The 26,868-nt window shown below is 41.8% G+C and overlaps 1 protein-coding gene across 4 annotated transcripts in view; it reads left to right on the forward strand.

The window, feature by feature from the left end:
- CACNB4 (calcium voltage-gated channel auxiliary subunit beta 4) overlaps window positions 1-26,868 on the forward strand; it is a 320,764-nt gene that overhangs the window by 249,681 nt on the left and 44,215 nt on the right. For all 4 annotated transcript variants that reach the window (XM_055143080.1, XM_004619372.3, XM_004619373.2 and 1 more), the window contains 6 exons: window positions 6,927-7,057; window positions 10,704-10,780; window positions 12,294-12,313; window positions 12,532-12,612; window positions 13,856-13,914; window positions 23,003-23,112. In XM_055143080.1, the coding sequence (XP_054999055.1) occupies window positions 6,927-7,057; window positions 10,704-10,780; window positions 12,294-12,313; window positions 12,532-12,612; window positions 13,856-13,914; window positions 23,003-23,112 (478 nt within the window). The remainder of the gene's footprint in view (window positions 1-6,926; window positions 7,058-10,703; window positions 10,781-12,293; window positions 12,314-12,531; window positions 12,613-13,855; window positions 13,915-23,002; window positions 23,113-26,868) is intronic.

The raw sequence follows: 26,868 nt of genomic DNA on the forward strand, positions 1-26,868 counted from the left end.
TCCAGGCCCTGAAGAGGAGTTTTAGATAAAGGACAAATGCGACTTCCTGGGTGTCCATACATAGCATCATTCAGGTGGCCAGGGTATGTCGGGGTAGCACGTTTGGGGAAATAGCAGACTAGGGTAGAGAAGATGAAGAGAAGGAAAGGCAGAGAGAGAGGTAAGCAACAGGTAGGACTGGAGATTTCCCCTGGGTAGGGAAGGGTGAAGAAGGAAGGTGGGAGAGAGAGGAAGGAAGAAAAGGCCAGGGCTGGAGACATGCCGCAGAGCACTGAGCATGTGCTTTGGATTCAGGGGGCCTGGGTTTAATGCCCAGTGGGAACAGGTAGAGGTGGAGGGGCATGAAGAGAAAAGTGAATAAGGATCCGAGCAATCGTGGTAGGTCATTGGCACTTTGGTGGTGGATATATTGCAGTAAGATTGTATGCCTAATGCATAAATATTCACATTATCTTAAAACATGCTACGGCAAATTTTTCTAAGTGAAAAAAAAAAGATTAATAAAAGAAATGAAGGATGGAGGCTAGTTTTCCCTAAAAGGATCGAGTTAAGGACGGTGTCAGTTCTCAGAGGAGGCATGAAGGGAGAAGGAGTATTTCAGGGGTGGTCACTGTTACAAATTTGTTTTTAGATGTAGTGTGTCTGGAGCACTAGAAAATTCCCAGGAAGATACTAAGTTGGCCCGGACCCACATGATCTGGAGGCCAGAGGAGAGGAGTTGCAATTTCCTTTTCTTAAATTAAATACTTGGAGTTGAAACGAAAAACAGGTTCTAGCCAAAAGAGAGCAGGGAGCCACAGGAATGTTTTTGAACTTTGATTTGCTTGTTTATTCATGGGAAAGATTTCAGCATGTTTTCCAGCAGAGATACTGAACCCAGTGAAACACAGTGGAAGGGAAATGTGTGGCTGCTAGAGGGAGGTACCGAGAAGAGAGGAACCTGGGAAAAGGAGGGACCACCTGAGAACAGGCAAGTCCTGCATTCCTTGAACTCCTCCCCATTCTGTGTAGTTTTCCGATGGGGGTGGGGGCACAAATTGGAGGATGCTCCCACACAATAGTCTCTATTGTCTCTGCTAGAAAGACAGACTGGAAATTGGGTCTTAAAGGAAGGAAGGGGCAGGAGACCTTTTACAGTAGACAGTGAGCTTGCTGTGCACACAGCTGACCCAGGTTCTTTCCCTGTACCCCGTACAGTCGCCTCGGCCCTGGCTGAGTGATTCCTGAGTGCAGAACCAGGAGTGAGGCCTGAGCATTGCCAGGTGTGGCCCAAGAACAAAAAGGAAGGAAGGAAGGAAGGAAGGAAGGAAGGAAGGAAGGAAGGAAGGAAGGAAGGAAGGAAGGAAGGAAGGAAGGAAGGAAGGAAGGAAGGAAGGAAGGAAGGAAGGAAGGAAGGAGAAAGAGGAAGGAGATAAACTAAACAGTGAATTTTGAGGGACTGGAGACACAGTTAAGGTGCTATCTTACATACTACAGACCCCAGTTCAATACATGATGCTGATATGCTTCCCTGAGCATTATTCAAGAGTTACCTCTAGGGGCTGGAGCAATAGCGCAGCATGTAAGGCCTTGCTTGTGCCCAACGTGGGTTCGATCGATCCCTGGCATCCCATGTGGTTCACGAAACACCACCAGGTTAATTTCCTGAGTGCAGAGCCAGGAGTAACCCCTGAGCATTGCCAAATATGCCCTTCCTTCCTCCCTCCCCACCAAAGAGTTACCTCTAACACAGAGCCAGAAGTCACCCCTGCACCAGCAGATGTGGCTCTACTCTTCTCTGACCCTCAGAAGAAGTGAAACTTGTGAATGAAGGTGCAGGGAGTGTGATTCACGTTAATATATCACTTAACGTCATTAGGACGGTGCACTCATCCTGGGCCAGTATTGCACATGTGGGCAAGTACATAACAACTTTTAGAACCAATGTGGGGGGCTGGAGTGATAGCAAAGCAGCCGACCTGGGTTCAATCCCTGGCATCCCATATAGTCCCCCAAGCACCTCCAGGAGTAATTCCTGAGTGCAGAGCCAGGAGCAACCCCTGAGCATCGCTGGGTGTGACCCAAAAAAAGAACCACTGTGGAATATAGTATTTTTGAAAGTGAATTTTTAGGGGGTTGGTTTTGAGGCCACAATGACCAGTTCTCAGGACTAACTCCTATCTCTGCACTAAGGAATTACTCCTGGTGGGCTCAAGGGACCATATGTGTGCCAGAGATCAATCCTGGTCAGGTTAAGTGTCAGCCACGCCTCCTACCCACTGTACTATGTCTTCGGCTGAAAGTGCAGTTTAGAATGTACTGTAACCCCATGACAGCTACTTACTTTTAACATATCAGTTATTTGATACCAAGGCCAAGCACCTGGATGTCTGCAGTTGACATGCTGTCTTTGCCATATGCCCAGGAGAGCTGGGAAAGAGTTTGTGTTCGTTCAGTCTCTCTACTCTCTCTACCAAGGAATGCCTGTTGAGCATTTGGCATATGCTCAGCACTGACAGATGCTGTCTGACCTCTGTGAACCAAGAATGTCCCTTTCTTGGGGACTTAAATCCTAATCCAATGGATCCAGATTTCCAACATATCATTGGATAGATAGATTGTGAACAAGTAATTCTAAGTTGTGAATACTTTGCAGGGAAATTAACTGGATGCTGAGAATTTATAATTATTGGGAGATTGATATACTTTTTAAGTAGAGAGGTATGATCAGAAAAGGCCTTTCTACAAACGTGGCATTAATATAGGTCTAAATGCTTATGAAGTCCCCAAACTTATTTGCCCTACTGCTTTCTTTTCATTAATAAAAGAAGAAGAAGCACTAAGCATTCTTCTGGAAATTTACCTTTTTAAAGTGAAGAGGCAGAAAGCACCCATCTGAGGTCATTATCCTCCCCCTGAATAATAACACTGCCCCCACCCCTATAGAATGTTAGGGTTTGGGAGGGTGGTATGGGCCCACTTTGGAACACAAAGACCTAAAGGATGGGAAGAGGAGACAGACCTCAGAAGATCAAGGCAAGGCTTTCTAGGGTCGGGAAGTGACCTGTGCAAAGCAATTGGTATAGGACAACAGCCCAGCCCATGCATTAAGGGAGAAAAGCCATACAGATGGAATGCAGTGAGCTTAGACACGGGAGACAGCTAGAGAAGTAAACAAGATTCTGCTCATGTAGGACCTTAATGTAATAAGGTGGCTTCAGATTTCATGCTAAATGTAAGGAGAAGTCATTCAAGACTGAATTTATTTTTTTACAAAAACAGTAAAATGTTCATTTTCCTAGAAGAGAAGTTGGGGAGTGAATGTGATCATATCGCATCTATTGAAGAATTTAGAAACAGGAATGGACTGGATTTTTAAAAAAATTTAATGGGTGGGGGGTGACCTCCCAAGAAGCACTCAGGAGACCAGGGGCCTCTCCCAGCAATTCTCAACCAGCCAGACTGGTAGTTCAGTGTGAGGCTGTGAGGATGGAATGCTTCTCAGGCCCTGAAGTCTGTACAGTTACCCATACCATATGGTCGTTTGGGGGCTTCCAGGGCCAAACCCAGTGGTGTTCAAGGATCTCTAAAGCCACATATGATGATACTGGGAGTAGGAAGCATGTGATGCTCTGTATTGAACAGGGATCAGCCACATGCAAGGCAAGTGCCTCAAGCCGTATACTGTTTATCTGGTCCCCACATTTATTAGCTCCTAAAGGCCATTCTGTTTCAGGACAGTGGATTGTGGTGGATGTGCTTAGAATCAGGGAGACTGTTAAAGTCTCATTCTGTCTCAATCTAGTGAGACATAATGGCATTAAGTCTTCCTGGGGACAGTGAGATGGAATGTAGCTTGATTTCCAATATATTATAGAAATTCAGTGAAATACACTTGAAAAGTACCTGGTGTAGGAACTAGAATTAAGGAAAACACCTAAGGATGATCAAGGAAATCAGGTTTGTTGATGGAGCAGCTGGGATGAAAATGGCTAGTGGAGAGCACAGAGGGGGAGGGAGGTTTAGTTTTCGGCATATCAAGAAGATATAAAGTAGGAAGGAAATTATTGGAAAATAGAGATAAAAAAGGGTGGGGACAAAGACACAAGTTATTCTCCTTAGTTTTGAGCTGGGGTAATTTATGAGTCACCTCTAGAGAGAGAAGAAACAGACAGGAGGCTCTGGGCTCACCTCTTCCCAGCCTACATTTTATCCTGTAGGGGTTAATGCCAAGGAAACAGTCCCCAAAATGAGAAAAGTGAAATAGAGAAGGCTGAGATGAGGGAAAGAACTACATGAACATTTAAGGAGAAGAATCAAAGAGGAGGAATTAGCCAGTTGTGACATTTTGACATGTGTCTATACACACATACACACACACACACACACACACACACATATATATACATATATATATATATACATACACACATATATGGAATAGCAACATGACTGTCAACATGGAAATATCAAAACATAATCTGGACTGGTGAAGAGGGAAATCAAATGAATTGATCAGTGATTTTTATCTTCAGTCTGGCAGTTTGATATGTGGTATTGAACTGGTAATTCTATGTGAATTCAAGTCCCTTGTTTACAAATCTTGAAATTTAGATAAGAAAACATCTTAGATAGGGAAAGGGCTAACCATTTTCAGGAAATCAAAATGAGAAAGATTGGAACTAGATTAAGGTCACCTTCTAGACATCTGGCATATGCTCAGGGACCATCAGCACAAATGATCCTATTTCTATAATCAGATTTAGCCTCTCCTCCCATCTTTCCTTAGAAAGCCATTGATTACACATTGTTTTAAATACTGACTCAACAATGTAAGCTTAGCCTCGTAGAAAAGCTGCAATTTTTATTATCACATACACTAAGTGACAAGTTAATTAAGCTCCTGAATGTTTGTGGCAATTTTTTCCCAAGTGATTTGAAGAACTTTCATTTATGTTGAGTCACCATCTCACTGTGCTCTAGTTTCCTAGAACTAAGAAAAAAATGTATCAAGAAGTTACATTAACCATTTATAGGAAGCCCTCTAAGGTCACTTAGGTACCATTTAATAAATCAGTATTCCAGTGGACTAACTTAATTTCAGGAATTAACTTAAATTCAAGAGCCCTAGGAAACTATGACTCATGGTCGGTTTTGTCCCCACGCTCTAAAATGTAGATTCCAGATCTGTATTCCAAAGCATCTAAAAAGGTCCCTTTGCCTTTGTTCATTCCAAAATAAACAAGCCTGTTATTTCAGGCCTGTTATCCTGAAATAAACGACGGGAAGATTGGGGAGGAACTAAGACCTGAATTGTTCAGACTTTATATTGGGTTAGCTCAGTGTTTCTTCAATGCAGTTTCTTACTGTACGCCAGATGCAGAATTTCAGTCTGTGATGATTATTGATGAAGGCGTCCTTTCCCCTTTTGCAGTGTTAGTCCACCATCTTCTGAGTTCATCAGTGTATGTTCCTTATTTGTGTTTAACATTTGGGGGAAAAATATCTGTATTCTTTGATGTGAGAGACAGAGACAGACCAACATTGCCCAACACTAGTAATGATAATAAAATGGGGTGAAGTGATAGTACCGTGGATAGGGTGCTTGCATTTCACACGGCTGACTGATCCCTGACACCCCATATAGCCCTTTGAGTGCCCAGGAGAGATCCCTGATCACCGAGTCAGGAGTAAGGCCTGGCTGTGATTTGACCCAAACCTTCCCACCTCCATCAAAAATAATAATAATAGAGTTCCTGTAAATATCTCTGCAAGATGTCAACAATATAGAGGATATCCACCTTCTAGAAATTGCCTTGCCGAAACCTTCCCTTGTAGCAAGTGACTTAGGTTTAAAGAAAAAAAATTTCCTTCTGCTCTAGGACTCAGCAAATATCTCATGAAAATGCAATTTTTCTGACTCATCCAAAAGGACTTTTTGGTAGAGGCTCACCCCATGTTGGCTGAGCTCTTTTTTTTTTTTAACACAACGGGGGAGGGAATTTTATTTATTTATTTATTTATTTATTTTGCTTTTTGGGTCACACCCAGTGATGCTCAGAGGTTTCTCCTGGCTCTGTGCTCAGGAATCACTCCTGGCAATGCTGGGGGACCATATGAGATACTGGGGATCGAACCCAGGTTCGCCACATGCAAGGCAAATGTCCTACCCGATGTGCTATCACTCCCACCCCTGGCTGAGGTCTTTTTGTGATCTTGAATTTATGTGTCAGTGAACTTGACTGAATTGGGAATCCTGCCATGTTTTGGGGGCTTTAGGCCATTGGAGGCTATTTCAAAAAGTCCACATAGAAATAAATAATATGCTTAGTATTTGTAGAATGAGCTTCTTTTTCTTCAGGTATTAAGAGCTTATGTTGCAAGCTTCTATTTGAATGATTATAGTTATTCCCCAGCAAGAGGAGAGCACAGTTTCACTGAAAAGCATCTGACAGATACATGGTATTGAGTCTATTTCTTCTCAAAACCTGTCTATCTTTTCTTCCAGAGTTCTCATTACACTTATGAATATTTATCCTCATAAAATCTATTCCTTAAGATATGATTAAGAAGGTTAGGGCTTCTACACAAGGAACAATGGAAATTAAAGGTCAGGACTTCACTTTAGTCCATGGATTGGCAAACTATGACCCATTGGTTGACTTTATTTTCTAAAGCAACGCCTTCTTGAAACAGAACTCTAGCCACTTGTTTCTGTGTTTGGATCTTCAATACTGTCTGCTTTCTATCTGGGCCTTTTGAAGTTTGCAGGTTGCTTTAATCTATGGGTCACCCAGATATAAGTATAAAAGAGTTAACATGATATATAACATAATACAAAATGATATAATATGAATAGTGGTTTGTTCTTTAAGTCCCTGAAATAAATTTCAGAGTGGGAATGTGAGAGAATTACTATTGATAGTAGTTTTATTTCTGCTTTCTAGAAATACAACAATGACTGGTGGATCGGAAGGCTGGTGAAAGAGGGCTGTGAAATTGGCTTCATCCCGAGTCCGCTCAGACTGGAGAACATACGGATTCAGCAGGAACAAAAACGAGGACGTTTTCATGGAGGGTAAGGCTTCTTCCTTCCTGTAAGTGGGAGTTGGGTATGAGAAATAGTGGCATTTTCAAGTTTGTTATTATAAGGTTAAAAAAAATAAGACACAGGCCATTTGATTGTTAACTCATTCCACCCCACAAACACACCTGATTCCACTGGAATCAACATAAATTCTGCAATGGAGACTGTTTTCTGCAGCCTCAGTCACAATTGTCTTGGGACACAAGCTTTCCTCTATGTGACATCCCTGTCACATAGCCTTCTTTTCCCAGCACCATAAGCTGTAGTCTAGCAACCTATCAGCATGGCTTATCCTAGTTAACTTTCAGATGCTCTCGTAAGTGGGCAAAGAATGCCGGGGTACAGGCAGGTTCCTATATTAGTGGCATCTTTCCCCTCTCAGTTTTCTGTAGCTTCTGCCTTCTCTTGACAATTGAGTTAAAGACCGCCAACTTCAGGGGCCAGAGCCATGGTACAGTGAGAAGAGTGTTCGCCTTGCATGCGGCCAACCCAGGGTTGATCCCCAGCATCTCACATGGTCCCCCGAGCCCTGCCAGGAGTAATTCCTGAGTGCAGAGCCAGGAGTAACACCTGAGAACTGCTGGGTGTGGCCCCAAAACAAAACAATACAAAACAACCCAAGACTGCTAACTTCAGATTAAACTTTGTGGGGCCAGAGAGAGAAATAACAAGGCTAAAGTGCTCGCCTTACATGCCTCTGTCCCTGGTTTCATCCCTGGCACTGCATGGTCTCCCAGAGCACCACTGGGTGTGACGTCCACGTCAACCAAATTTAAAAAATTTAAAAAGCTAGTGAAATCACCACTAGCTTTGTGAAACCTCAGGCATTTGAATGTTCTAGGAACACAGGCTGCACCTGAGAAGTCAGCCTCGTACTGCATCTGCACGTACTGTGAGCTTACAAAGAAACATTGATTCACTCCAGTTTTGTAGAGTTCCAGTTTTTTTATAATCTCTGTTATAGGGGAAACTCTATAATAGAATCAGTTCTTTCTTTTGATGCTCAAGTTTTTTCTCCTGTGGGATCCTTTTAGGTTGAAAAACTCATCTGTTCTTTTCTTGGCAGTGCTCCGGGCCCAAGGCTGATGATACTTGGCTACAGAGAATGGTGGTTCACAGTGAAGGCCCAAGTGTGCAGGGTTGCTCTGGCCCTGAAGTATTAGTGCTAAGAACCACTGGGGCTACACCTGGTGGTCCAAGGGATGATGTGGTACCAGGGTTAGAACTTTATTCCCAGCCTATGAGAAGCATATGCTTCTAAATGCTGAACTGTCTCCTGGATCCCATTTTATCTGTTCTTCAGAGACCTTTGTCTTTGTCATAACAGAAACCTCTTAAATATTAATGGATACCAAAAGTACAGCTAGTCACACATTTAATTTTCAGCATTCTTAAATAATATAGTATGCCTGCCCTATTATTAATTATTAATCCATTTTTATAAATCTTTTGTCCTTCTTGCAGCTCCTTGATATGTCACAAGGAACATATCCTTCTGTCCCAGGGCCTTTGCGTGTACTTTCCCCACTTACTGGAGTACTTATCTTCACATTTCCTTAGATCACTCATTTATCTGCCTAGAATTAAAAATCACCTTTTCAGTGACTCCATTTCTACCACTATCTTTAAATTTGTCATGTTCCTCTTTTTTCTATTTCCTATCCTTCCTGACTCAATTTTCTCTTGCACTTATAACTATCAGAAATACTAGGGGCCAGAAAAATAGCACAGGATGAAGGCACTTGTCTTGCAAGCCACCAACCCTAGTTTGATTTCTGGCATTGCATATGGTCCCCCAACCATTGCCAAGAAGTAGTTTCTTTTTTTTTTTTTTTTTTGCTTTTTTTTTGGGTCACACCTGGCGATGCACAGGGGTTACTCCTGGCTCTGCACTCAGGAACCATCCCTGGCCATGCTCAGGGGACCATATGGGATGCTGGGATTTGAACCCGGGTTGGCCGCATGTAAGGCAAACGCCCTACCCGCTGTGCTATCTCTCCAGCCCCATTTTCTAAGCATAACGACAGGATTGGTGCCTGGGCATTATCGATATGGCCCCTCCCAAATAAGCAAATAAATTAAAATTTTAAAGTCCTAAGAAGTAGTGTAGTTTATTTCTTCATCGTACTTCATACTGAATCGGTCTCTAGTGAGAGGAGAGAGATCTTGTCTTTTTTCCCCTTTTTTTTGTAACAGTGGATAATAACAATAATGAGTTCTTATTCCAAAGGCATTTTTTTTGCTTTTATTGTTACCGCATGATACTATTATATACTTTGGGGACCAGAGACGCAGCATAGTAGTCAGGGTACATGCCTTAAACATGACTGACCTGAATTTAATCCTTGGCGCCTCATATGGTCCCCTGAGCCCACCAGGAGTGATCCCTGAGCACAGACCCAGGAGTAAGCCCTGAATACTGCTGGGTGTGTCCCGCAAGCAAAATATTTGTGTGAACATATTATTATATGCTTTTGAACTACAAATACACTTTCCTTCAGCTGTAACAACAGATGTGATTTTAACTTTCTATCAACCCCATGGTGTGCCTCTTCTTTCATAAATTAGGAAAATAAAGCTAAAAGATGAGAAATGGTGTACCACGTTCCCACAACTAGCAATGCAAAGCAAGGATGAGAAATGGGACTGATTTGACTTAGGACTCATACTCTAATGACTGAAAGGGAGCTAGGGACCCTGGAAGAAAGTAGACCTGTAAGTTCTTGATCTCCTGTTTGCATACGGAAAGCCCCCAGAGGAGAAATTATTGTGGTGATCTTCCTCTCCAGGTCCAGGACTTGGGGCCAGATTCTCTCTGTCGCTTTTTTAACCCTTTCCTTCCTCCTCCTCCTCCTCTTCTCCTCCTCTCCCTCCTCCTCCTTCTCTTTTTCCTCCTCCTCCTTCTCTACTTCCTCTTACTCCTCCTCCTCCTCCTCCTCCTCCTCTTCTTCCTCCTTTTCCCATTTCCCCCTCCACCCACTAACCCTTAGCCTACTTCCTGCTCTTTGTTCAGGAGTCACTCCTGGCAATGCTCAGGAGACCAGACCATGTTAGGCTCCTGAATGCATGTGCTCTAGCCTGTTAAGCAATTTTCCTGGCCCTCACTCCGCAAAACGGGTTTGTTTTGTTTTGTTTTGTTGTTTTTTGTTTTGGGGGCTTGCCAGATGCAGGATCACTCCTGGAGAAGCTTAGAGATGCTGGGATTGAATCCATGTTAGCTGTGTTGCAAGGTGCCTACTAGTGTTATCACTTCATCATGTACCCATATATATTTTTAAAGAAGTACATCTTCTTGGTCTGCTTTCTCATTTGAGCTGTATCCATCTGACTGCTACATTGGTGATGAATGTTAATTGAGCACTCTACTCATAAGAACATTCCTGTCTCATTTCTGCACTGAAGAATAGTAAGAAATAATTTTGAAAAGAATTTCCAGACTCCAGCTACTTCCTCAATGTCTCTGAAAAAAATGAGGTCAATGAAAACATTTGGACAGAGTCTTGAAGTTCTTTATAGCAAGAAGTTGTTTTGCTTTGAATTTTTTAGTACGATTAAGGCCAAAGAAATCTTTGTGCTCTCAAGTTCTATTTCCAAGCAATCTAGACAATGAGTCTAAAATTCCTTTTCTGTATCCTAGGAAATCCAGTGGAAATTCTTCTTCAAGTCTTGGAGAAATGGTATCAGGGACATTTCGAGCCACACCCACATCCACAGGTGAGAATTTTTAATTCTTGTTAAAGGAGTGTATTCCTTTCCTAATATTTGGATATATTGGCAAGTACTTTTAATAATGTGGAAACCATTTTAAAACTTTGCCTAAAGATTCTTCTGCTTATGTTTCCTTTTTGTCATAATTTAAAAGGCACATATGCCACCAAAATTTCAGGTCATTATACTGTCATTTAAAGAAATCTTTCTACATCTATAGAGGCAGTAGTTATTAACAGTCTAAATCAGTCTAAAGCATTTTCATTCCATCCAGTATCCCAGCATATTTTAAGGCGGTAAAGATTAATTATAATTTTTCCCCAGTGTAAATATACTCTATTTCAGTCTCCACGTGAAATCTTAGGAAGTGTTAGCACAGCTTGACCCATGGAAAGAGGAGGGTTGAAGCAGAGAAAGAAATTGGCTCTGAAGCACCACAACTTTTTGTTGAGCAGCAAAAAAATAAAAGAACTGTGCAATTAATAGTAATAAAGCGATAGTGATGGTTCAATAGGGAATGTGCAACTATAGAGGTATAGGTAGGACTCTTTAAATCTTCCACATTTTCTCTGACTTCTGTGTGTTGAGTTCATTTTGGTTCAGAATTGGTGTTGCTTTAGTACATGGAGTAATTGCAATGCAAAGTGAGAAGGCCAAGCCTTGTCTTCCTAGCCTACCATTGTGAGGGAAAAAAGGATACAATTGTGAGGGAAAAAAAGGATTGATCCTAGAATAATTCTGCATAGGTGGGTCCCTGTTATTGTGAATCCTTCCTGATTTCCATGGTGCTAAATCAGATTTGGTCTTCAGATTGTCCCACGTGGACTGCCTCAATCTGCTTCAATGGCCGATAGCCCCTGAACCACTCTAATCCAAGACTGAGTGTATTTTACCTCATCCCTGTTTGTTAGACATTTAGGCTATTGGTACTTTTTGCTGTTGCAAACAAAAAAGAGCAGAAAGAATTGATTATAAAGGCATTTGAATTGAAGAGCAGTGTAGTAGGGAAACTGTCAATATCCCGGATAGTGTGTGGAGTTACTTAAAAATATATCAAAAACTTCAAAATTTTCTCATGGTCCACTCCCATTAGAAATCCAAAAATAACTAGTGACTAAGATGTAATCATGTTAACCCAAATTGTTATCCTGGGCTTCCTTGTATCAAATTTTGTATATCCAAATTGTGCTCAGCCATGCCATATATTGTGTACAACAAGGAAATGGCTCTTGACTCAAGACTGACTCAGAACTCCCAAAACCGTGATGAACTCCCACCCTTTCTTCTCACATGAGCACAGGGCAGAAAGTCATTTGTAGAGGCATGAAGGAGTCTTATTCTTTCATTTGTCTCCAGAATTGGCCTGTCCAAAATGAAATCATAGAGGCGTGCTCCATAGAGCAGCTGATAGTAAAATGAGAATTTTATCATTGGGGCACTCTTTTATCTTGTAAAATCATGAACTATCACTTATAGAGATTACATATTTTGATCTCTGATTCTCATTATTGTCTTTTAGCAAAACAGAAGCAAAAGGTGGTAAGTTGTGTTTCCTTTTTAAATCTACCGGTAAGGTTCCTCTCCATACATGCCTGCAAAGCTCCATTTTCGTACCCCATGTGGTTATCAAATAAGGGATGAGCCTTGTCAGAGGGGACTTGTGGGCATCATCTCTCCTTCGGCCTGAGAATCCTGCATGTGGCTTTGAGAAGTTGTCTCATTCTCACTTGAGATGTGTGTTGAATCATTTTTTTCAGACAGAACACATCCCTCCTTATGATGTTGTGCCGTCCATGCGTCCGGTGGTGTTAGTGGGGCCGTCGCTGAAAGGTTATGAGGTACAAATACATCCAATTGCAGCTCACCCTTTTCTGCATGTACACATTCCTCCTTATCCTTTATGTAGGAGGCATTTAGGACTTCCTCAGAACATTCATCATGGAAAATCCTGCTCAAACCATTTGCTCTGTGTTGAACTGAAAGAAAAGGAATCAACCGGTCTCAACCATCCCCAACTGTAGAGTGTAAACAGCCCCAGGGAACCCACAAAAGTAGTCAGCCAGCAAACCTTTTACACCGAAGGCATTAAATCGTCTTTTGCATATTTTTTTCTGCTTATTTATTTTAAAGGAAGGAAAAGAGAACTCCTTGAAATCTATTAGTGAACTTTTTCCAAGATGGGTTAAGCAGTACCTCTGCCTTCCACGTAGGGCATTATCCCAGTCACCATTTTTTTTTTTTTTTTTTGGTTTTTGGGTCACACCTGGCGATGCACAGGGGTTACTCCTGGCTCTTCACTCAGGAATCACTCCTGGCGGTGCTCAGGGGACCATATGGGATGCTGGGATTAGAAGCCGGGTCGGCCGCGTGCAAGGCAAATGCCCTACCCGCTGTGCTATCGCTCCAGCCCAGTCACCGTTTTAACTGCCCTGGCATAGATAAAAATAGGTGGCATCAGTCATTAAAGTCTTCGGGGCACCAAAGACTGACTCACAGTGCACATTTTTTGAGTCTCTGCAGAGAGCTAAGAATCCCATCTTCCTCCCCCACTTCCGCTTCTTTCCCTGTCCCATCTCTTCTCTTTCCCACAACTCCTCCCCAACTCTCCTGCTCCCATGAAGAAGAAAATGTGACAGAGCCAGACAGTAGGCTACAGAAATTCAGCCCTGGGCGTTGAGAATGTCTCCCAATATGCTCAGACCAGTAGGAGAGCTGAAGTCAGGGAGGGCCTGAGGCGATCACAAGTCAGCATCTCTGGGGCAGGCAGCCCTTGCAGATGGCCAGCTGGCAGCATGTGTGGCCCTTTCTAAGGGGGAAGGTCTGCCTGAGGCATAGTAAGCAATCTGGGCTGTTCCTCAGCACTCTAGGGGAGAGCCAGGAGGCAGAGGCGAGGAATGGTGGGGGACTATAAGTCAAGTGGTTCTGCATGAAAACACTTTCTGTGTCTACCCTTTGGAGAGAATTGGCTATACTAAGGTTCTTTTGCTCAGGCGCTGTGCACTTCTCTCCTGCCTCTCTCACTGTTGACTTCCCTTTCTCAGTGTGTGTTTGCCTCATTCTCTTTTTCTCACCTCTGCAAAGGTAACAGACATGATGCAGAAAGCCCTCTTTGATTTCCTGAAGCACAGGTTTGATGGGAGGTGAGGAATATAGATGTTTCTGTATTTTTATTTTTCATGAACTGAGTATGTCTGATAAAATTGATTTGTGGCTCTGTTTCCAATGATGACAGAAGTTCTCTAAGAAAAAGCGTAGTGTTTAGGGATGAATATAATGAAGGAACTCTGGAAATGAAAAGTTATATTATATATTAATGTATTTAATACTTTAATATGTTAAAGTATACAATTGAATGTTCAAGGGGTGAGGAAGATATTGAAAAGGAAAATAATGTACTTGTTTTACTTAAATGTGTATGTCTTTATTTCCTTATGTTAGTAAATTTATACCAAATTTGTTTTTATGAGAACTAAAAGCAGGATTAATGTATAGATTTTTTGATAAATGTACAGCTTGCTGATCAAGCTGGGTCATAGCCCGTGTGTGTGTATGTTTGCATGTGTCATGTGAAGTATAATATCAGATAAAGAGCTGAATATCCTCAAAAAAAGAGAAATGCCTTATGTAACATTTCCAAATTTAATATTTGGGAGGGTATAGAACTTCTTTTTGAATTGTTTTAAATTAAAGCCACCTGTTATTTGATTAGTCTATTTTGTATGAATCCTACTATAACCCACTATCAATATGACTCAGTCTTTAGCTACTTAATAACTTAGCATTCAATTTGTGTGGTAAGTGGTAGAAAATATTTTTATGTTTTGCAGAGAAAAGGTGAAAGTCCATGTGGACCCAATACTAAGTTCTTTCACAATGTGACATGCGTTCCCATGTAAAGTAATTTGGTGTGTTCTGAGAAGTGTGGGTAAATGCATTCAGCTTATCAATTACTCAAATACATATCTTAAGCACCTACAAATGGGTTTTAATAAACTTGAAATCTTTAGGAAAGGAAAGCATCATAACACTTTAAGTAACATTATATATCTAGACCCCTCGTTTCCCTCCAGAGTTTCTGGATAAATTGCACTAATGTATTCATTAGTTTCTGGAATTAGATATAAAGAAAATAAGCTGATATTGTAGCTCCAAGAATTAAGATTTTATTTCAAGAAATCAGAATGCTTTAGTGCCATACACAAACTGCTAAGTACATATACATCAAACTCCCTTAATAGACATCAAAATCAATGGAAGCTTTTTTTTCCCCACCTAGCAGTCTAAGATTGGTGTTCCTCAGCTGAAAGGGGACTGGTATTAGGGAGGAGATGATTGGGTAAACAGTTTGTTCCACCTGTGCTGAGGTCCCCGGACCTGAGGATGAGCTCTCCAGTCAGTTGGTGGAGAGAGCAACATGTCAGCCTGGTGTGGCATACATCTACTCACATCCCATTGGTTAAAACTTGGTTGCATAAGTCAACTCTCACATTCCATTGGTTAGAGCTTGGTCACATGATCTCTAATTGTAGAGGAGGCTGAGAAATACAATCTAACTATAAACCCCCAGAAAAAGAGGAAATAGTCTCTGCTCCATTCTCTAGAGGACACAAAAAAACTTGTTTTAAGAAGAAAAAAAAGCAAAAATCCTGGGCATTTCTCTTTAAAGGATATAGGCAGAAAATGAAGAATTTGCAGGGCTGGAGTGCTATAAGTCCAGTGGTCAGCCTTGCACTTGGTCAACCCAGGTTCTATCCCCAGCATTCGTTTGATCACAAAGTAATTCCTGAGAGCATAGCCAGTAGTATCCCCTAAGCATCTCCAGATGTGGCCCAAACCAAGACAAAACAACAAAAAGAAAATGAAGATGTTTCAAAGAAAATAGATGAAAATCACTGAAAACTTGAGTAGAGAGTTAGAAGAAACTGAAAAAATGAATAGTCTCCATATCCAATACTCATAATCGTTGAATTGTGCTTGGAAGCAAACTTTGGGGAATTGGCTTTTTGAAAAAAACATTGTTAGATAAACTGCTAAACTCTGACTCTAACTTTGTCTTGGTCTTATCAACTTGACCCTCAGGCATGTCTCCTTGGATTGAAAATAGTGAATATATGTTTCACATACCATCAGCTAGGCTTGAAATCACGAGGTTTTAGGCCTTTCTCTAAGGAATCTGAGCAGTACTTCTTCCTGTGGCCCTATACCTCTAAAACAGAATAAATTCTGTTCTATAACACAGCCTAAATTTATGTGACATTGTTTTGGCCTCTACATAGCGTTTTTATGAACAACAATGCTATCTGTATAAAGATTTGAAGAGAACAGTGGGAAGAAGACAGGAGTTATTATTATTTAGCACAGAGAGAGTGAATTTTTCTTTTACTTTCTTTGAAAATGAAGCTTTTGATATTCCTTTCCAGCCCTCAGGGCCCAAAGAGGAAATGCTTCTCCTTAGAATAGCAGAGGTTTGTCCTGAATCAGGTAGTTTTCTGCACCAAGCACTTACACACCCTGTTGAAGATGGTTTTAGTAGAAATAGAATTGAAACTTCAATGCCAGGCATTCCCTTGAGTCTGATGTCACAGCAGAGGATCTGGAAATGTGAGAAACAATTCAGCAGTGGCAAAAATCTAGCTGGAAAAAGAGACTCAGCCCAATAGCAGATCGTAAAGACAAGTGTAGGAGCATGAATCTGCCTTCAAATAATAAAATGCACAATAATGGACTCATTTATTGGATGTGTGTAGAGACTTTATAAGAAAGAAGAAATTTGCTAGTAGTTTCACTCTGACTCATATGTCTACTGTGTGGGGAATAGTCTTATATTTTGAGCTATGACAATCTGCCGCATTATGTTTTACCAATTAATAAAAGGAGAGAAAACAACAAATAGTCTTCAGTGAGACTAGCCAAGAGAACAATTACACAGAAGGCTTTAGCACAGTGGTGCAGAGTAAACAATATGTTCTGATGAAAACCTACTCAACGCTTCATTGGCTGTGACTATACTTGGCTAGACAATTTAGTCAGAGGAGAGTCTTGCAGATTATTCAGCAGGGGTACAAAAGGGGATCTATTGGCTAAGAGACTTTCTTCTTCCATAGTGTTTTTCAGGCCAATTTAAAAAATATAACTCAACAAATTAAAATCCATGACTTAGGGCTGGAGTGACAGCACAGCAGGTAGGGCATTTGCCTTGTATGCGGCTGACCAGGGTTTGATCCCCAGCATCCCATATGGTCCCCTGAGCACTGCCAGGAGTAATTCCTGAGTGCAAAGCCAGGAGTAACCCCTGTGCATCACCAGGTGTGACCAAAAAAGCCAATAAGTAAATAAATAAAAGAAAAGAAAATCCATGACTTAGCAGTTACAAAATCATATGCATGCACTCTTCTTTAAATGCCTTAGAAGTTACTTAGTCACTTTAGAGCTACTTTTGTGCTCAAACTGCTCTCATTGGACCTAACAGTAATGGATTTAAGAAAACTGAAAAGTTATGTCCAGAGTGATGGTGTAGCACATAGGGTGCTTTCCTTGCATACATCTGACCTGGATTTGATCCCAGGCAACTTGTATGTCCCATGACCCTTCCAGGAGTGATCCCTGAGTGCAGAGCTAGGAAAAAGCCCTGAGCGGAGCCTGGTGGGGTCCAAAGACAACCAAAAAAGTATTTAAAAATAAAAACAAAAAGTGCAGAAGAAAGTCTGTATGGTTGGGGCCAGCTGTACGCACAGATATTCACACTGACTCACAGTTTCTGTGAACGGAACATAAACTTGGTTCACCTAAGACAGGAATGGAGCTCTTCCTTTTTCATTTCCTGCCACAGACATCCATTGAGGATCATCCATTTAGAGGTTTGTCTAATTGCTTGAATTGACCATTCACAGGCTGAACAGCCAGCAGTGAGAGCAATTGCAATTTGTTGAGCCATGGAAGTTATTTTAAATTCCAACCCAGTTATTACTTTAAACTTTTGGACAACTAGATCAGATCAACTGTATGCTAATTGCCAGGCACATTTATAACTGACATGATCATCCTAAATATCATATGACTTTTAAAGAGAATCTGAAGCTAAAGGAATCTATCAGCCAAGGAGCATCTATTAAGAAAAAAGAAGTATTGAAAAACTTTCTGAAGAATCTGAGAATACAATATAGGAAGATCAAAAGAGGTAGTATTTATTTATGAGAGGAAATGGGAGCTATTGATACTATCACAAAGCAGGAAAGCCAGGAAAGAATGTAGGCACCTTGTAACTACAGTCATCAAGTGGAAAAGAACTGGCCGCCTTCTGTTTCATAATCAGAACCACTGTTTCCGCCTCTGCTTTTCTCTGTTCCCAGGCAGACTCATCAGTGGACCCTTAAACACCAGTCCACTGATTGAATACTTTGATGCAAACACAATGATTTAAATTAGCAAGCTTTGAGTACCTCTTGTCTCACCTGGTCCTCCTTTCTCTTTTGAAATGCGTATAAGTGGTAGGGCTCAGGTAAAGAGCTGTTTCGAGCCATATCTGGTGGTACTCAGGGGCTACTCAAGCTCTATGCTCAAGTGTCACTCCTGGTGGTGGTGTTTGGAGGACTATATTTGGTGCGGGAGATTGAACATGGGCTGGCTGCAGTAAAGCAAGCACCTTAGCCCCTGCACTGGCTCTCAGGCCCTGAGGTGATTCAGGGATGGGGCACAGCCTCCCCAGCAGTGCCCGGGAGCCCAGGGATCATTTCCTGGGCAGACTGTGTAAACCTAATTGTTCAGTGCTCAGGCTATCAGTACTGGGGGCTGTTGGTCTTTTACAGACAGACCTGGCAAGGCTGCATTCTGACAAATGCCTCCTTAAGCGATTTCATTATTTTGCAATCATCTTTGTGTGATTACACAAACCTGGATAGCAATGCCTGCCTCATATCTGACAGAGCTACATTGTATAGCCTCCTGGGGCCTCTTTGTATATACTCTGGACCACTATTAACCAGAATGCCTTTCAGCTTCTTACACTGTATTGACACCATGTCATGGAAAGATTTCTACGAAAATATTTTAGAGACCTAGATTAAACAAGACACACAGAAATACTGAAAGATACTTATCAAGTATCTAGAACAAGGGAAATAGTAGAAAGTTACCAATTCCATTTAGAAAAAAAGTATGTAAGCTAGATAGCAGTCAATAATAGGTGAATTGGATTTTTGAGAAGGTTTTTCAATTTAAAAAAAAATTTACAGGGGCTGGAGAGATAGCACAGCGGGTAGGGCGTTTGCCTTGCACGCGGCAGACCCGGGTTCAAATCCCAGCATCCCATATGGTCCCCTGAGCACGGCCAGGGGTAATTCCTGAGTGCAGAGCCAGGAGTAACCCCTGTGCATCGCCAAGTGTGACCCAAAAAAGCAAATAAATAAATAAATAAATAAATAAATAAATAAATAAAGTTAATCTTAAAAAATAATAATAAATTAAAAAATAAAAAAGTTTACATTGGTGATGTATTTTATTATTATTATTATTATTATTATTATTATTATTATTATTTTGCTTTGTGTTTTGGATCCTCAGAGGCTACTCTTGGCACGGTACTAAGGAGCCGCTCTCCATAGGGCCGGGGGCACCACTGTGCAGTGTACTGGGAGTGGAGGGTCAGAGGGCCTCCTGCAGGCATAGTGCATGTGGTGACCCTTCGAGTTGTCTCTGCGGCCTCCAGATTTGGTATCTGAGTCGATAACAGTAATCACATTGCATAGAAGATGGAAACATCTTCTTTTTCTTATTGAAGGATTTCTGGGCCTGTGTCTATTATCTTTTGAGCTCTTTTATGCATATGCATATTTTTCATTGAGAAATAAATGATAAGTTAACTAACTTACAATTTGATTAGCAATAAAACAACAACAAAAGAGAACTTCTCTTGAACAGACCTTCTCCTGTGAAAATATGAAACAGCTTTTTTTTTCTGTGTTTTTGACTTTCATATATCTGTGTATTTATAAAAAGTGTGTTTATAACTCAGAAAAAGAATGGAAGTCATTATTCCTGCAAATTTGAATAAGCCGAGGTCAATATTTGGATACTGTATATAACAAGAATGAATTACTTTTAATTAAGAGTAAAATAAAAAAATTTTCCCTGGGGAAACACCTGGCAGTGCTCAGGGCTTACTCCTGGCTCTGGGTTCAGGGCTTACTCCTAGGTTTGTGCTCAGGGATTACTCTTGGCTTTGTGCTCAGGGATTACTCCTTGCGTGCTTGGAGTCCATTGATGGTTGTGGCAGGGATCAAAACTTGGGGTCAGCTGCCTGCAGAGCAAGCACCTTACCTACTGTACTCTCTCTGGCCCCAGACAAAAAAGAGCCACAGGTATGAACAAACTATTCTGTGAGCAAAGGGACCTGTGAGGTCTCCAGTGCAGCATCCTTTGAGTCATGCAGATCAGAAGTTATTTTAATGCCTGATTTGAACCTGATATAATCCTGCCTATGTCTCACTTCATGGCCAATATCTCTTTTGTCTGTATTCTATAACTTAGCTCAGGTCTGAAGATTTGGGTTTCTGGAGCAGAAACTGAAACTGTAAGAGAACTCTGAGTCCACTAAGTGCTGACCGGGGGCTGGGGGCCTGTGTGTCAGGCTTTCTTGACACCTAAATAACCACGGGCAAATTTCCCTCTGAGTCTCACTTTTCCTCTTAGTCGAATGAAGCAATCATACTAGTGTTTGCCAAATTTGATTGCCAAACAGCCCAGTGTTTCCCAGGGTTGTTTGGCAATCAATATTTTTTTTACAATGAGATCTTGTATGTTACCTGCCCTATCCCCCCACCCCCAAAATGGAAAGAAAAAAGAGAGACTGGAAAGATAGTACAGGGGGTAGGTGCTTGCTTTGCATGTGGCTGGCCTAGGTTCAAATCTTTGGCACCACATATATTCCTCCGAGCACTGCAAAGAGTGATCCCTGAGCACAGAGTCAGGAGTAGCCTCTGAGCACTGTTGGGTGTATGGGTGTGTCTGCCCTCCCTCCAATTATATATAAATCTCATATCAGAAATTAGAGATCGGGGATACTTAATGTAGCGTGGGGTAGGAGGGGCTGCCCAGGTAAAACCCTGCAATTCAGCGTCAATGCTCGGTGGCCCTGGAGGTATTTTGGTTTCTGTGGAAGACAATTTGAAGATGCATCAAATTCTATATTAAGGTTTGAATATTTTATAAATCTTGTCTTGTGATCATCTACAGCATAAAAACATAATACAGTGACACAGACAAGGAGCACTTCTCAATTGGCAACAGAACTTTTGCAGAGCCTGTTATTCTGAAGAAACGATTTCTAGCTGTTTTTGAGGAGGGCTATTTTAAATTCTCCACCAGGCTTCAGGCTGTGGAAGTCAGGGCAACAGTGCAAGAGTCTCCTGAGCACAGTGACAGGATTGTCCCCAAGTAGGTTTGAGGTGACCTATAACTCAGTAACTGTTAATAATTATTTACTCCAACCCCTGGGGTAGTTTGAAAATGGCAGAGGAGGGTGGACTCAGTTTAAGAAAGAAGGGTGTTTGGGTCAGACCTACAGTATAGCAGGTAGAGTGCTTGCCTTGCATGTGGCTTACCTGGGTTCCATCTCCGGCATCCCAGATGGTTCCCCAAGCATTTCCAGGAGTAATTCCTAAGTGTAGAGCCAGGAATACATCCTGAGTGTCTCTGGGTGTGATAGGGAAGGGGAGGGAGGCAGGGAGGGGGAGAGAGAGAGAGAGAGAGAGAGAGAGAGAGAGAGAGAGAGAGAGAGAGAGAGAGAGGGAGGGAGGAGGGAGGGAGGAGGGAGGGAGGAAGGGAGGGAGGGAGGGAGGGAGGGAGGGAGGGAGGGAGGGAGGGAGGGAAGGAAGAAGGAAGGAAGGAAGGAAGGAAGGAAGGAAGGAAGGAAGGAAGGAAGGAAGGAAGGAAGGAAGGAAGGTTATATTTTTCTCTGGAATTTTGCCAGGCTGTGAGGGAGAGAAGAATGAAGAAAAGGTCTTGGTGGCAGTGACTAGATTAAAGAGACAGTCTTTGCATTCTGTGGGAAAATAATAACCTGGGGTTGAGGGGCCCCGAGAAATAGTACAGTGGGTAAAGCACTTGCCTTGCAAGCATCCAACCCAGATTTGATCCCGGCTATCATATATGGTCCCCTGAGTACCGCCAGGAGTACGTGCTGAGCACTACTGGGTATGGCCCCAAAGCAAAAAGTAGCAAATTAAAAAATAAAAATCTGAAGTTGAGATGTCCCTTAAGTGTATAAGTTCCAGGGGCCAGAGAGAAAATACAGCAGGTCAGATGCTTGTCTTCTACAGAGCCAATCCAGGTCTGATCCACCACCACATATGGTTTCCCCCCAGGCCCCGACAGGAGCACTCCCTGGCATGCAGGGCCAGGAGGAGGCCCTGAGCACAGCCAAGTGTGGCCAAAACACATGCCACTCCCCCACCCCAGAATAAGTTCCAGAGACTCATTCAATAAATTATATGCAGACAAATCTCTCACTCCATTCATTCATAGTACCTTGCTTTATTTGCTTGCATCACTGCAGGATACTTTCTAACTTATCAAAATCTTTGCATAATCGCCACGTTGCCCTCAACTTCAGTGTCTTATGACTGCCCGCCATATTAACTATTGTGCTTTTCATATCCTTAGAAACAGAATATTTCTTTGGGCCTGTGGAGAAGTGCTTCATGTCTCATAAATTAATGATGGAGCACTGGGCGGCATGCAGTACAGCTAATAGCTGGTTGTCTTTGATGAGCAAAACAAAGAGGATTTTCCCCTTATAACCAGTGGCATCAATATGCCAAAACAGAGCACTTGTACATCTTGAAGGTCTTACTCAAGAGGAAATCAACTGTGAAGTGTGGGGAAATTGTATTGCTGCTTCCTAGAAAGAGCATGGTTTATTAATATGTTTTGATTTGCTCCTGGCGTGGCGCACATTAAAAAGAGAACTTAGCAAGGCAGATGATAGGAGAGGGAGACCTATATTTTCATTGCAGTCAGCATTTGTTAAATAGCCAAAACCTTCCTTCACTTTGCTCTGCTTGTCTTTTAGTACTTGCCAAAATCTCTTTTAAATATTTGTGGCCAATGTTTATTATACTGTGTTTGCACTGTCATATGTAAAAGTGGTTATTAAGTACTGTGGTTATGAGTCACATAGAGAGCCCCATAACATATTTACTGGCTTGTTCTGTTCTGTGTTCCTATTCATAGGATATCGATAACGAGAGTGACAGCTGACATTTCTCTTGCTAAGCGGTCTGTCCTAAATAACCCCAGCAAGAGAGCAATAATTGAGCGTTCGAACACTCGGTCCAGCTTAGGTAAGATGTTCAAATGTCGCAGTGCTTCTCCAAGCTGCGCTTTCAGCCTGAGCTGATGCATGTCTCGTCTGTGAATGTCCCCAATCCCTCCCCCGTATTCTGAAATGGGGAGGCTCTGATTAACAGAGCCGAATGCCAGCCCTAGGAAAGAAGGGAGTAGAGTCCTACAAGCACCAGAGCATCCCTTCTCAGCACCAGTCAGTTAGTTAATTAATAGTCTGGTGGGTGGAATCCTCCATGGGCTGTCCTGGGCTGTGACTGCCTAACCACATGAAACCACTCATCTCTGCTCTGCCTAAGTCTGAGTCTAATGATATTTGTCATACCTGAGTCACAGCTGACATGAAAGGAACCAAGAGGTTCAGCCTTCGCAGATCTCTCTAGAAGAAAGCTGGGTAAAGGAGTTTTTAGTGTTGCTGCTGGTGCAAGATCTGTTAGCTGGTAGTACCCAGAGTAGTCATGTCTTTAAGCAGAAATAGCAACACCATGAATAGCATGTCTTTTGCAGAGCACCAATCAGGAAGCACTCTGAGACCCCCACCTATGTGGGGAAGGATAAAAGGGCTCTAATCTCCCGTGTAAGATCAGGGTTGTGGAGGGTGGAATCACCACGCTCAGGATAAAGCTTGTATTCCTGGTGAATCACAGCGTTCCTCTCCAAGGCTTGGTGGTGGTTTCTACAATTGGCCTATTTCATGCACAAATTTGGAATTCCCATTCTAAGAACAACTTGTTTTCCTATCTTCTGTCATGGGCAGAGCAGGAAAAAACAGGTTTTTCTATGCCACTATATTTTTTTTAAAATAGGGGCCCCCTGAGCAGTGTCTGGAGAGTGGCAGGGGGTGGGTACCACTCCTGCGATGCTTAGCCCGGCACTTAGAGCCTGGCGGTGCTCATGGACCCCCAGAGCTACACTTCATCACATTCATAGATCAAATTCAGGATCTTGTTTGTATTAGGCAGGCTCTGCCACTTGAGTCATTTCCCCAGCACTGGCATTACAATTTTTAAACTATAAAAATAACTCTATAGATGATGTGAATGAAAACAAACCAAAAAATGTATTCTGCAGATAGGTTGCATACTCAAGTATTCCATCAAGAATAGACTGCAGGCCAGAGAGACCATGTAGGAAAGCCTTGCTTGATCAGACAGACTTGTTTGTTCCCCAGATATGGTCCCCAAACACTGCCCAGGATCTAAGCAAAGAGCCAGGAATAGCCACTGAGCACTGCTGGGTATGACCAAAACTTACCCATTCCCTCCCCTCCCCTCCACACCATTTCCAAAGAAATATGTTAAAGACTAAGGATTATTCCTGTTGGAAATAGACTGGAGAATATTGTCTCTGTGTTCCCGGCACAGATTGGCACCTGGCAACTGCTCGGTAAATGTTTGCAGATTGGTGACTTTGTAAGAGAATGAAAAATATGCCAGATCATGCCATTATCAGCAAAATCCCAGCTATCAATGACTCCTCCTTTCTTTAAATTTTTTTTGAGGGGCTATACTTGGTATCTGGGGCTTGAGACCATCTCTGGGCAGTGCTGGGGATTGAATTCAAAGCCTTACATATGCAAGGCCTGTGCTCAACCACTTGAGCCTTTTCTCTAGTCTCAAGTGGTTTTGTCTTTACTTTAGTGTTTTGAGTCTTCCATGTGGAGTAAAACACCCTTAAATGCATAGTATTTTAAGCTTGAAGTCAGTAACAGTGGCAGAGTTGATAGTAATTACTTACTTAATTTGAAAATAATTTGGTTTTATAATAATTAGGTATTTATTCAGTATTATTTAGGTATATTATATATAGGTATTAATTAGGTATATAGTTAGGTATTACACGCATAATTAGGCAATCAATTAAAAACAATCTCAAATTAGACAAGTTTTTTTAAAGAAAGCAACTTTGCTCTGTCCTCCTGTCTTTCAGCCTCCCCTCCTCCTTACATTGCCTTCGGCTTTTAACCACACCTTCCTTGGGTGCATAAGGAGAGGTCAAAGGACATACACAGGCATATATGTAGGTTGCTTGACTTCTTCAGTCATCTGCACTTCCCAGAGATTTCAGGGATGGTCTTTGGAGTCATTCCATAGAACGGCACCTGCTTTTGGGATGAAGAGAATGAGTAGGGTAGAGTTAGTGAAAATGTTAAGGAAGAACTCAGGTGGCAGTTCCCTGGTTTTTCTTCTTTATTCCATAAGGTCATATACCTATGATCACTGGAGTTTAGTGCATGGCAATGGAATACCTGCTGTGTGTGCTGCTTATGCCACTCGTCTGCTTGTTAGTGCACTTGTGTAGAGTTCTTCATCCACAGATTAACTTAGCACTTTTTATATGCCATGGGTTATGCCTGTCTTACTAAGTATGAACACAATTTAAGACAAAGTATCTTACCCATGTGCAATCAGAAGAAAGAGATAGTTAGATGATGTGCCATAATGGAATTATGAGCAAAGGGGAGTATCAAGAAAGGTTGATGATAAGAGGTATCTGAAGGAATTTTTGCAAGAATATTTTCATTAGTTCTTCAAATCAGGCAAGAATGTACGTCATTAACATATGAAAAATGCTTTGATTGAATAGTTTTAGGTGTTGGATAAGGAGGAAAAAAGAAGCAAGGAATGCGTGTGTTGGGGAGAGGGGCAAGGTTTAAGAGAGAAGAGACTCAAAAGGTCATTGCCAGTATGGGTTCTCATCTGCCTTGTTAAAGAGATCCTAATATAGATGATATAATATCCACATTTTAAAAGATACTGATAATTTTTACATCCAAGGTATTTCCTATAGTCCACCCAATTTGGAAATTGTGGATTGAACAGTCTCTTCATTGCAAGACTCCTCAGAGCCTTTAAGATGCAAATGATAATGAAAGCCTAAGAGCACTTAGAATATGCAGTAATGTAGAAAACCCCTTTCTACCCATAGGATATCTTATAGGATTAGATTTCCAGGATGAACACTCTGGGAAAAATTATTTTAGGCCTGTAGTTGCCATTGAGGTATTCCAATATTAGGATATAAGAAAAATTACAGGTGAGGTTATTGCTAGAGAGAGATGGGTCAAGATCAGTCTTGGTTGGGTCAAGAACACTTCTTGATAGAAGTGGTCATTGAAGTCCCTCTAGCATTATATCCATGACTCTCCAGACTTCATTTGTCTATTGGAATAATAATAATAATGTCTCCATTGTACCTCTTCTAAGAAGCAGCATGTGTAGTCAAAATTGTTTGGTTAATGTGTCTGTCAAGTTGACAGGCAGGGATGGGGCAGGGATTGGGGATAGGAAGGGCATAAGGGAACACTGGTGGAGGGAAGATGACACTGGTGGTGGGAGTGGGGTTGAAATATGATCTGCTTAAAACTCAATTATTAACAACTTTGCAAATTACAGTTCTTTAAATTTGAAAAAAACTATTTTTTAAAAAGAAAATTCTGTAGATAAAGATGTCTTCCTCTTCCTCACACATATAATTGATTTATTGCATCCTATGTCCATATGATCCAAACACTGGAGCCACTGCATGGAGTGGGACCTACCTTCTGTGACTTCCTGCACAAGCACACTGACCACGAGTTTTGTGACTTAACAGTAGTTTATCTGTCAGAACCCACAGTTATCTCATTGTTGGTGTAGAGTAACTAAAACCCTGCTATTTCTCAGTTATTCATTCACACAGAGACTGAAAATGCCTCAAGGGTTCTTTGTACCAGACCTGTCTAGTTTGTATCACTACTTGAAATGCTATGTGAT

This window comes from Sorex araneus, chromosome 1 (assembly GCF_027595985.1).
Source record: "Sorex araneus isolate mSorAra2 chromosome 1, mSorAra2.pri, whole genome shotgun sequence".
NCBI lineage: Eukaryota > Metazoa > Chordata > Mammalia > Eulipotyphla > Soricidae > Sorex > Sorex araneus.